General features: G+C 44.4%; 1 protein-coding gene across 1 annotated transcript; it reads left to right on the top strand.

The window, feature by feature from the left end:
* The first annotated feature begins 330 nt into the window (after positions 1-330).
* Positions 331-9,258, top strand: PDCD2L (programmed cell death 2 like). Its single transcript, XM_060253887.1, has 7 exons — positions 331-583; positions 2,025-2,188; positions 3,310-3,379; positions 5,449-5,831; positions 5,961-6,074; positions 8,292-8,440; positions 9,078-9,258. The coding sequence occupies exons 1-7, from the start codon at positions 443-445 to the stop codon at positions 9,206-9,208; spliced, it is 1,152 nt and encodes a 383-aa protein (XP_060109870.1). The 5' UTR covers positions 331-442; the 3' UTR covers positions 9,209-9,258.
* Positions 9,259-11,932: the final 2,674 nt, after the last annotated feature.

Raw genomic sequence — 11,932 nt, 5'->3', positions numbered from 1 at the left:
TTGAGTGTGTGAGTTCAGATTTTCTTGACCTCAGGCAGCAATATTTCATTTCTTATACCAGCTCAGTCTTCAAGTGCAAGTTTTGAAAGTATTTTTTTTTAATATAACCTGCTTTTAAGCAACAAGAATTGAATTGGCGCCTGCGCTGATTGGATGACTTTGCTAAATATTAACATTTAACAACACAGCAACAATAATAATGCTCAATAGAACCATCACCCGTTTAGGGAATAACGGTTATTTATTCTGAGCGAGCTCTCTCATCTCGCTGTTATCCCTGCGGCCCGCTTCCCAATAATCTCTCTCGCCCAGCCAAAGCAGCGCGCGCTTCTCACAGACCGCCGGCATTTGTCCCTCCTCCCTGGCCTTACCTACGTGGGTTGTGACGACAGAAAGGATCCTCCTTTCGGGGTTCCTTTTGTGCACGTGGGTGTCATGCCCGATGTCTGCCTGCCGGCCCGCTTCTTGGCTGCCTCCGGTGCTTCTGGGCTTGTGCGATGCCGCCGTCCCTCTCCCCACCGCCGGCTCCGGCCCGAGCCGCCTTCGGTTCCAGGGAGCTGCGAGCAAGCTGGGCGGAGCTCCGGTGAGGAGGCCCGGGGGGAGGGTTCTGTTCTGCTCTTGTAGCGCCCCGACGGACAGCTGAGGTCGAAAAGAAGCAAAAATGAGCCCCTCCCCCCCCATATGCGGCCCTTCTGTAAACTTGGGTCATCTACCGTACCGAGGTCGCTTACTTCGGATTAGCCGCCTTCCTTACTGGTAGATAAACTTCTCCCGCGTTCCCTCGTAGGGTTACCAAGTCCAATTCAGGCAATATCTGGGGACTTTGGGAGTGGAGCCAAGAGACTTCGGGGAGCCAGGAGCAAGGTTGTGACAAACATAATTGAACTCCAAAAGGAGTTCTGGCCATCACATTTAAAGGGACCGCGCACCTTTTATATACCTTCCCTTCATTGGAAAGAATGAAGGATAGGGTCACCTTCTTTTGGGGCTCATAGAATTGGACCCGCTAGTCCAGTCTTTTAGAAACTTGGAGGATATTTTAAGGAGAGGCACTGGATGCTATGCTGAAAATTTGGTGCCTCTACTTAAAAAAACATTCCTCCCCTGAGCTCCAAATATCCAGGGATCAATTCTCCATTATACCCTATGGGACTCGGTCTCCATAGGGAATACTGGATTGCCCAGCAGACATTTCCCTCCACCCCCTATTTATTAATGACGCTGAAGCAGGTGGAGAGCCTCCAAACCAGGGAATCCCCTGTGCTCACCTGGGGATTGGCAACCCTAGTTCCCTGTGGGGTTCTGCAGGGCTCACGCTGTTCAATCTTATGTAGAAGAAATAATTCACAGTTTCAGAATTGGATGTCATCAATATGCTGATGACACTTGCTGTATATTAGTGCCTATGAGTGACAGGTTGTTCTCCTTTAGGCTGTGAGTGACAGGTTGTTCTCCTTTAGGCTGTGATCCTTGGCATGCTTATGCATGGCACTTGGTCTTGAGCCAGAGCTCTCTGCATTGATGCACTGAAGTGTATGTGTCTATTTAAGTGCAGCTAAAGACGAGAGCTCTGATTGGTGAGCCAGTTTAGTGTAGTGGTTAAGTGTGTGGACTCTTATCTGGGAGAACCTGGTTTGATTCCCCACTCCTCCACTTGCGGCTGCTGGAATGGCCTTGGGTCAGCCATAACTCTCATAGGAGTTGTCCTTAAAAGGGCAGCTGCTGTAAGAGCTGTCTCAGCCCCACCTACCTCACAGGGTGTCTGTTTTGGGCGGGGGAAGGGAAAGGCGATTGTGACCGCTCTGAGATTCAGAGTAGAGGGTGGAATGTAAATCCAATATCTTTTTCTTCAAATTACAAAAGCTGACATGAGTATACTGCTGCGTTAGAAACCCACTCTGTGCCTTGGTCAACTCTGAGCTGCCCAGGACTAGAAGAGCATTTCTTCATTTTAACTGAACTATTTTCTGTTGAAAGTAAGAGTTCATCTTTAAAGGAGGCCTCTTTGTTTCCTTCGATTTCAGGATTGTGTCCCTTCGGTAACTCTGGCTCATCCTTTTTGTGGGATTTGCAGGGCTGTCTTGATGCACGTTGTGCAGCTGTATTGCCCTCTTGAAGGCTCCCCATTCCATCGTGTCCTTAATGTGTTTGCCTGTGCAAAGAAAAGCTGCTGGGGGAAATCAGAAAGGTGAGTGGGGAGTCTGGGAGCTGTTCTGTGACCTCCAGGGTTTGATCTATTTTGTGCCTTGCATGGATGCTGATGCCAGAGTCCAGAGGTTATGGTGACAACTATTAGTTTAGATGATCAGGGTTCTTCATGTAAGTTGTTTCAGTCATCTGTACAACAATGTTGTGAGGTACTTCAGTGTTGTTATCCCCATATTGAAGATGCGGGGGTGGGGGTGGCAAGGAGAGAAAGCTCTCTAATTGGCTGTTGTAGATTTTCCGGGCTGTGTGGCCATGGTCTTGGCATTGTGAGACCTGACGTTTTGTCAGCAATTGTGACTGGCATCCTCAGAAGTGTGATCCAGAAAACTGGAATTCTCTCTGGGTCAATTTGAGACAAAAATCTACTTCCTGGGCTACTGGCATGAAAGTTGTGAGCTACTGCATAAATTAGTTTGCTCTGGGGCCATTTTTCCAGAGCTAAGACAACAATGTGTGAGCCAGAGGCTAAAAAACTATGAGCTAACTCACATTAACTCAGCCTAGGATACTGTTGTTGGTTTTTTAAAAATATATTTTAGGAGTGTGCATGTGTCTGCACCTGGAAATCATGTTGCCCTCCGGTGACTGACCCTGGGGGCTTGGAGGATATTAAGAGAGGTGGTTGAATAAATCCTGTCCCTGTCTTTGTGACTGAGTATCTAAAGGAAGTCTCCTATCCAAATACTAAGCAGTCAACCCTGCTTTGCTTCCAAGATATGATGAGATCAGGCTTGCCTGAGCTATTCAGGCCAGGACACCTAGGATATTGTTTTATAGCTCAGTCTTTTTGCTAATAAAAATTTTAAATGCTATGAAATTTGGGAAGAAGTCATGGGTCAGTGGCATGCAGAAGGATCATGGCTGTGGATGGCATGCAGAAGGTCCTAGGTTCAATCCCCAACATCTCCAGTTAAATAATTTGGTACTAGGTGATGTGAAAGATATCTGCTTGAGACCGCAGAGACCCACTGCCAGCTTGAGTAGTTAATATTGACTCTGATAGACCAATGGTCCAATTCAGTATAAGGCAACTTCATGTATGCTTCAGTTCTCTTCCCAAACAATGCTGATGTTTTCTTTCATGCTGACCTTCTCCTACAGCTGGAAGGTATTACGGTCCCAATATTTGGAAGTGCAAGGAAAAGAAATGCAAGTCTGCAAACCAAAGCAGGTATTTTATGCCAGTTGGTGCATTTTCTTTGGCTTATTTAACAAAGCAATCCTATGCAGACATATTCCAGTCTAAATCCACTTAAATTAATAGGCTGAAATTGGAATAACTGCATAGGATTACATTATGAGGGTCAGCTTTAACCTAAGTCTGGCACTGTATCCATGGAATGCCTTCTAGTGAGTATAATGGAAAATGTCTTATTGCTCTAATGCTTGTACAAGGCTGACCCCCTTGAACCTAGCAATGGTTATCAGTGATCACTGATGGAGGAAAGTTTCTATATGAACATAACCAAGAAAATAGCTCTGTATGTCCTTTTTTACATTAGAGCAGGCCTCAATACAAAATGCCATATATAGGCAGAATGTATTTACAGGACTAATATTTTTAGACATATATGTTTGAGAGTGTGCCATGGAAGGCTGTAGTATGGTACTTTGGTAAATGGCTTTGTTTTATTGTTTTTACTGGTTTGTTGTTTAAATGTTGTAAATTGATGTATTTTAAAACTTAATCCTATGTTAGAACTTTTGTGTTGTGAGCCGCCCTGAGCCGCTTTGGTGGGAAGGGCGGGATATAAACTAAATAAAATGAAAATGAAATGAAAAATCTAATGGGAAGTTTAATGTGCTGATGGCTGAGATGTCAAAACCCAGTCACACAATCAAAATGATAATTTCAGAATTGCCAGGAAGTATTTTTAATCAAGCGGTAACCTTTAGATCATAAATCAAGTAGATTGGTAGTTTTCAGAGTTTGAAGGGTGACCCACTTCGACATTTGTTGCACTCTACACTTCCCCCCCCCCCAAACATAAATGCAAGAATCACACTTTATTTAACACCAAACATTTAATTTTTCATGTTTAGCATTTATAGTGTTACTGAGCAATAGGTTTCATTTCAGGGCCATTTTGCACATTCTGTAGGGCAAACTCCACTTTGCCTGTAAACCTGTTGGAGCTTCCTTTGCCTGTTCAACCCGTCGCTTTCTCTGACCTCCTTTCTGTAAAGAGCAGGTATGGCATAGTGGACAGAATGTCTGACTAGGATCCTTCTGCCATTAAAGGTCACTGGATGACCTTGGGACCATCACAAACTCTCAGCGCAGCCTACCTCACAGGATTGTCACTGTGAGAAAATGGAACAATGTTCTAATCGAAGCTGCTTTCAGCCCCAACTGAAAAGTGGGACATAAATAAATAAAAGCAAAATAAAATAAAACATGAAGCTGTAGCTTGTAGCTTAGACTGTTCCCTTGCATAATGTTATGAAATTGGCTTCAGGTAGACCATGCACAAGAATTAACGCTGCTTAATGTTTTGCAGTTTGATAGCTCAGACCCATTCATATTTACTCAAAAGCAAGTTTCATGATGTTCAGTGGGATTTCAAGTACACATTCATAGCATTGCAGTTATATGTGCATTCTAACATAGTCGCAGAACTGAACCATGGTTAACATATCTCACTCAAGCCATAATAAATCCTTTTCACTGCCCATAATAAATAAATCCTTTTCAGTGCCCATAAGAAGTCCACAAAGTGAAAGTTGCAGATGGATGCTTGAAATTAAGATAGTTAAGATGTTTGAAATTAAGACACTTGTGGAGTAGCACAACACATTTGTTGTCTTTACAGTCTTACTCAGATGAATCTTGCTGTGTTCAGTTCTTCATTCCTGAAGTTTTTTTTTTTAAAGTGTGTGTGTGTGTCTGCACCTGGAAGTCATGATGACCTCTGGTGACTGACCCCTACTGGGGGCCTGGTGGATATTCAGAGAGATGGCTGAATAAAACCTGCCCCTGCCTCCATGCTCTGGTATTCCAAAGAGATCTCCCATCCAAGAGTCAATCCTGCTTAGCTTCTGAGATCTGATGAGATCGGGCTTGCCTGGGCTATCCAGGTCAGGGCTTCATTCCCAAAGTTTTTTAGGTATGCAGTCTTAACAAGCTAATCACATACTGCGCTTCAATACTGTCAATTGTTACATGTTAGATTTATCTTCTGACTTGCATCTTGTTGAAATATGCTTGGAATGGCTACAGTTGTGTTCTTGTATTCCCAGAAGCAAGAAAGCTTGATTGCAGCCAAGGATTGGTGTGATGGAGCGGATGACTGGGGAGAAGACAACGCTGTAGCATCATCTGAGGACATGGTTAGCCCAAGCCTTGGCCTGCTGGCAGCATCAGATCCCTTCCCCAGAGAGGGAGACTGTGCATCTCGGCTGCAAGGTCTTAGCCTGCAAGAAGCTCCAGGGGTCTCCTGTCTCTTGTGCTCTGCTAGCCCAGGTGGGGAAGGGCAGAATGTTCCCATGTGGCAACCCTACTACATCAGCGCTGTGGAGGAAGATGATTACCTTGGATACGATGATACAGATTATGCCCAAAAACTCTTAAAGGAGTATCAACAGAGGGAGGGTGTTGATTTGGAACTGTTGACGTCAGAAAGGTGAGGCTACCTTACCTGTCTAGCACATTTTTGATCCCACTGTTCCTCTGCAGGGAGTGCGGGGTAAAACCAGAGTGAATAAAGAGAGATGTATTCATCTGTGTAACTCAATGACTCTGTTATTCTCAGCAACATGGCGGACAGTTTTGGTGAGAAATATGAGAAGAGTGATATTGAAAAAAGAGACGAGGTGTTCCACAAGTTTATGAAAAGGATCGTCTCTTGTCAAGAACAGATCTTAAGGTAGGCTGACCAATTCAGGGTCCCTCTGTTAAGGAGGGGAGCACTGAGCAGGAACTGACTGGTTCTGTCTTGAGACAGTAGTGGGCTCTTCCTCTAATGGAAGATCCACTTAAAAGGCCCCTTAGATTGGAGGAAGGCTTTCAAACTGGGCCCAAATGAAAGATGTGGTATAAATATTTTAATAAATAAATTTTGCTCTGTAGAGTGGTAGGAAAGGTAAGATGCACCCAAGGAAAGGGGGGAACCCTTGAAAGGTGAATCCAATACCAAGAAGACAGATTCAGTTTTATTACAGTCCATGACCAGATCCAAGAAGGCACCTGTAGGAGAACAGCAAATCTACTCCATAAAGGTTTGGTCAGGGGTCAAAAGATATTTTAGATTAGGGTTGTCATACGTGTGGCCCAGGGGCCGAATCAGGCCCCCAGAGGGCTCCTATCAGGCCCATGAACAAGTTTGCTTTCTTCTCCCTCTCTCTTGCTTCCTTCTGCTTCACAACTTGCTTTGCCAGGCACTCTCAATTGCACAGTAGAGCTACTGAGGCAAGCCTCTCTTCATTAGGTTGGTTGAGGCTCCTCTCCCTCCTCATCCCCTGGGGAGGGAGGGAAAGGGCTTCCTTTGCCCAGTTCCCTCAATCACACAGGAGAGATACAAAGCACCTTTATGGCCAACAAAGTTTTATTCAAGGTATGAGCTTTTTGCCTCCCCCGCCCCGAGTGTTTTTTGTTGACTCATTATGCCAGGGCTCTCCTGGATGCAACTGGGTTTGCCTCCCCCTTTTCACTATATCCATGCCTTTGTAATCCAGTCTTTTTCAGTAGGAAAGCAATGTGGACTATTTAGATGAGGAATAACAAGCCAGTGAGGTGGATTAGGTTGAGAGTATGTGTCCTGACCAAATTCACCTAGTACATTTCCTTTGTAGACTGGGAATTTTGAACCTAGGCTTCCCACATAAGTAGGCTGATACTGACCACTATACATTGCTGTCTCTCTCTTTCTACACTACCTCATAGGAGCTGCAGTTATTAATATAGGGAAGACTATAGTTTTGTAGACAGAAACAGCCCGCAGTCTGTTTCATGGTGCCTTCACATGTTCTTGACTAGCACATGAAGCAACTTATGTACAAAAGCTCACAATGCCCAGCCATTTCATGTTTTCCTCTGGGTCTTAGGCTCAAAGCATTGACTGAAATTTCTGTAATGAACATCAATAAATCAAAAGTAGGCTTGCAGCTTACAGATACACACCTGAACAACACCTGAACAGCATACTTAAGATTGTCTACAGATTTTGATGCAATAATGCAGAGCAAGAGGTGTCAGTTACCAGAAACTGTTAAATAAAATATTGCAAGAGTGCTAATCTTTTAAGCATGTTTTATTTAAAGTTTTTTTTTAAAAAATCTTTGTGTAACAAAGGAGTTTTGATGTCCTTGTTTTAGAGATTTATACCCTGCTGGTTTTCCCCACTGGGGACCTGAAGCACCTTACAAGGGTGTTCACCTCGCCTCCATTTTATCCTCAGAACAGCCCTGTGAAGTTGAGAAGGCTGAGAGGGAATGCTGGCCCGAGGTCTCCCAGAATGGAGAACTGGATGTCCTCCTCCCCAGGCCCAGCCCAGCACTCTAACACCTATGCCCTGCTTGCTCTTGGCTGAAGTCTAATCTTGCAGCTGATGCACAAAACAGCTTCCAGTCCTCCAAGATTTATACTGAAACATGGCGTTACCCGCTGGTCTGTGATTCTGCAGGATTATCACCTGGTACAAACGTGAGCTGTATGTGAGGAGTTCTAAACAAATGGCGTTATCTGTTCCTGGTATTGCGGTGAGCAAGAGGCGTTCCTGTTCCTAGCTGTCCTTACTGAAGTTTTTGGCTTCTCTCCCTGATATTGTGCTGTGGTGGACCGGTAAAGTGTCAGACTGGGATCTGGGACATCCAGGTTCGAATCCCAACGTGTGCCATGAAAGCTTGCTGGGTGACCTTGGGCCAGTCGCTCTCAGCCTGATCTACCTCACAGGGTTATTATGTGGACAAAACAATGTCAGCCACTTCGAGTCCTCATTGAGGTGAAAGGGAGGATATAAATAAAATAAATAAATATATTTGGTGAGAAAGAGAGGGCAGAGGGGGCCAGTCTCATGCAGATGTGAGGGATTGTCTTGTATAATGGGATTAAATACTGACTTGTGTATGTCTTTCCGTCTCCTCAGGTATTCCTGGGGTGGGCAGCCTTTGCTTCTAACTTGCCCCTCCTCAGACCTCACGACAGCTGTCCCACCCTGCCATAATTGCCAAAGCAAGAGAATCTTTGAATTTCAGCTTATGCCCGCTCTGGTCAGCATGTTGAAGAATGATGAAGGTATGCAAATCTCTATTACAATTTCTGTGCAAAAGTGGCTGGTTGTGACAGTAGCACTTTACACCACAGGCTGGTCAAACTGTTCCTTAAAATGTGCAGTCAGTGAATCCAATGCAGTCTCTGCTAAAGTGGCTTTTCTGGAGAGCTAAGGTGTTTGCCTGACTTAGCAAATGATTGAACTGTCTTACGTATCATCTTGTACGTCTTGCATTTAATGCCAGGTCCTGAACAACTCTGCAGTGAGACAGTTACTGAATGCCGTAGTGACCATGTTAATCTGTGGCACAAAATCAAACCTAGTCTTAACAAAACTTATTCCAGTACAAGATTTCATGAGTCATAGTTTCCTTATCAGACTCATGAAAGCTCGTGCTAGAACGAATTTTGTTGCTAGTCTTTAAGATGCCAACGGACTCTAGGTTTTTATTTCAAATCCAGAGAAACTGCATTTTGCTGTCCCCTGAAATAGCTTTATTATTGTGCAGATGTGGTAAAATTGGTGCTAAACAAAGCAGGTATTAAAAGGGAGAATTCACTCGTGTTAACTTAAATGAGCTTTTCACAAATGTCTTAAGGACTGTGGACATAAGAGGGTTTTACAACTTCAAAACTGCTTCTTTTCTTTTGCCCTCCTTAGATCTGTCAGTGGAATTTGGAACAGTACTGATATATACGTGTGAGAAGAGTTGCTGGCCAGTTAATCATCCAGTGCCCCTGGAAGAATGTATTTTTGTACAAGAAGATCCAGATCAGCAGCTATTTAAATAGATCCTATTGAATCCCTTGTGTAAATAAATTTGAATTTTATTAATCCAAAAGCAATGTCATGTGTGTTCATCACAAACAGAAGGCTGGAAACTGTGTTTGTTGAACAACATTCCCCATGTCCAGACTTGGGTCCAAAACACCTAAAGCGCCACTTTCTCTCCTATCATTTTGCTCCATCCCAAAGATTTCCCCCTGGAACATGCGTTGGTTGAGGTAAAATTGGGGGGAACTCATGGGAGGGACTTTCCAGTGCCCACCTCCAGCTGTAGAACTTGGGAGGTGAGGCTGCCACTGCTACAGGTGTTCTGGAGACAGCTCAAGAAATTTCTGTTCTGGAAAGATCCAAGCAATTTGTCCTATTGCATTCTACAGATGGTTCTAATATCTGAATATTGCTTTTTTAAAGGAGAGTTGCTAGCCCCCTTAGGGGAGGGGGCGCAAAGACTGAATATAACTTAAATACATAAAGTGTGTTTCGTTCCATCAAAACCTGATCAAATCGGGCACAAAGTAAAACCTTAGTTCTGTGCCTGTTGATCGATTGTGGTCAAAGGCTTTGTAAGGAAAGCCCCCTACTTTTCATACATATGGACATCATGATCACCAGTATGGTTGCCAGGGTACCTGGAGTTTTCACTCTCACACATCTCCTCTAAGAAGTGGACTTTGCTTAGTTTCTAAGGCTTATGTGGATACTATAAGCCTCAGCTTTGCAGCTGCATTCTACATCTCTGAAGGGTGTTAGCCAGAACTACAGACGTGCTCCAGCTACTCCTTGTGTGCCCAGTCTTGGCCGCTGCAGTAAAGGAAGCCATGCCACCATGAACTGTACAAGCAAACAGTTTCCAGCCTGTTTCCATGAACCAAAGGCTAACACCACCAGAATCCATCTTGCTTTCCTGACTCCATATCCAACAGCTGCTTCAGCTTCTGCATAAGGCAATCAAGCTTATCCAGGCATGGATCCTGCCAGACCACTCAAGCCTTTGTCTAAAGAAACCCAGGACAAAGACTGGTGTCAGGAAGAAGACTAAGAAAGAGGAAGACCATCTCCTGCATGAGCCAAGTCTTTTGTCTAAACTGGGTGATACCTAGGTCAATATTTGATTCTCTATTGTCACCTTTTCAGATAAGTCCATCTAATCTTAAGTGTTCCCCACCCAGTAATCACTTCTATTCTGTCACTTTGGAGCCTGCCCCACGGCCTGTTTCAATCTGAAAGTTCTTTCAGGTACCCAGGATCCAGGCAAGTTCATTGGTCAAGACAGGTACCCAATTAGGTGCCACCAAGGAACTTGCTATTGGCTCTGCAATAGTCCAGCCCTCCTGGTCATTGCAGAGTCTCCCCTTTCTCCTCCCTCCTACCTCCCATCCCTTGAGGGCTCAAGGGAGTCCTTATAACCTCTGACCCAACTCCACTCATGTGTGCTTCTATCAGCAACCCACCTTCCGCTGCATAGATCCATCCCCAATTCTGGCCACAGTTTTGGGTCCATTTCCCCCGTCCTCTTTTGTCGCCATTGGAGCCTTCCTTGAAGACTACGATAGGTAATATTACCCTGTGTGTCTACCCTTTATGTTCCCCTATCGATCTATTTATATTTCTTAGGACTGTGTGTGTGTGTATGATTGTATGTGTATTTTTATCTTGTATGGAAGTCTATATATTTTTCCAATAAATTATAATTGATTTCACTAAATTAGAGTCCCAAATATTTAAGCATCACTCTCTGGTTGGTTGAGTCTTGTATACATTGGTAAAAGATTCCGAGTGAGCCAGATGCCCACCTAACTAATTCCCCAACCTCGTTTTGAGGACATTTAGGGTTACAGCTTGCTTTACTGCATTTTCATGTTGGCTAAATTATTTGGAGCTTCACAAGCAGCTAGTATACTTGGGGAGGGCAAAAGGCCGTGCTGTCTGCAGAAATCATCAGAGAGGGGGCCAAGTTTGGGATGTATGATGCTATCAATTACTCTTTGGGGCAACTGTCTGCTTTCCTGGTGCATTCCCAGGTTCCTTCAAAAGGCACTTCTCTGTATATGTGCATCTCTGAAGGACAGGTCCACAGTCAGTGGGCCATATCTGCTCTTGTAGCTACCCTACCGAGATAATTTCTTGCCTTTCTCGATGTGAGGTGTGTTGCACCTGGATTGCGCAGGCTAGCCTGATCTCAAAAGCTAAGCATGGTTGGCCCCAGTCAGTATTTGGAAAGTTCAATCCCCAGCATTTCCTGTTCAAAATGATCAGGTAACAGATGATGTGAAATACTTTTGGCAGAGACTCTGGAAACAACTGGTCTTCAATCCATGATCACAGAGCCCTACTAAACTAGGTCATAAGTCCATACAGAGCCACCATTTGAGGAAGGGTTACCTTTTGTCAGGATATGTGATGGTACAGCTAGGCTGCTGTTTTCTACCTTCTTGTCTTGGTCTGCAGGCTGAGAAGAGTATCAGATTGGCAAGTACATAAAAACTGGTGGTGGAGAGGATTCCTCCATTGCTTTGATCCTTGACTTGTTCCTTGCTACAGTAATCTGCCAGTGTCTTGATTTTTCTGGGCTCCAGCTCTTTTGATATACTGCCTGTGATCCCAGTTTTGGCAACATAAAGCCAGTGTGGGGTAGTGGTAAAGAGTGTCTGACTAGAATCTGGGAGATCTGCATTCAAATCTCTACTGGTGCCACGGTAGCTTGTTGGGTAACCTTGGGCCAGTCACAC

The sequence above is a fragment of the Heteronotia binoei genome, chromosome 14 (genome assembly GCF_032191835.1).
Source record: "Heteronotia binoei isolate CCM8104 ecotype False Entrance Well chromosome 14, APGP_CSIRO_Hbin_v1, whole genome shotgun sequence".
Classification (NCBI taxonomy): domain Eukaryota; kingdom Metazoa; phylum Chordata; class Lepidosauria; order Squamata; family Gekkonidae; genus Heteronotia; species Heteronotia binoei.
The sequence above is the reverse complement of the archived record's forward strand: the minus strand, read 5'-3'. Positions and strand labels throughout refer to the sequence as shown.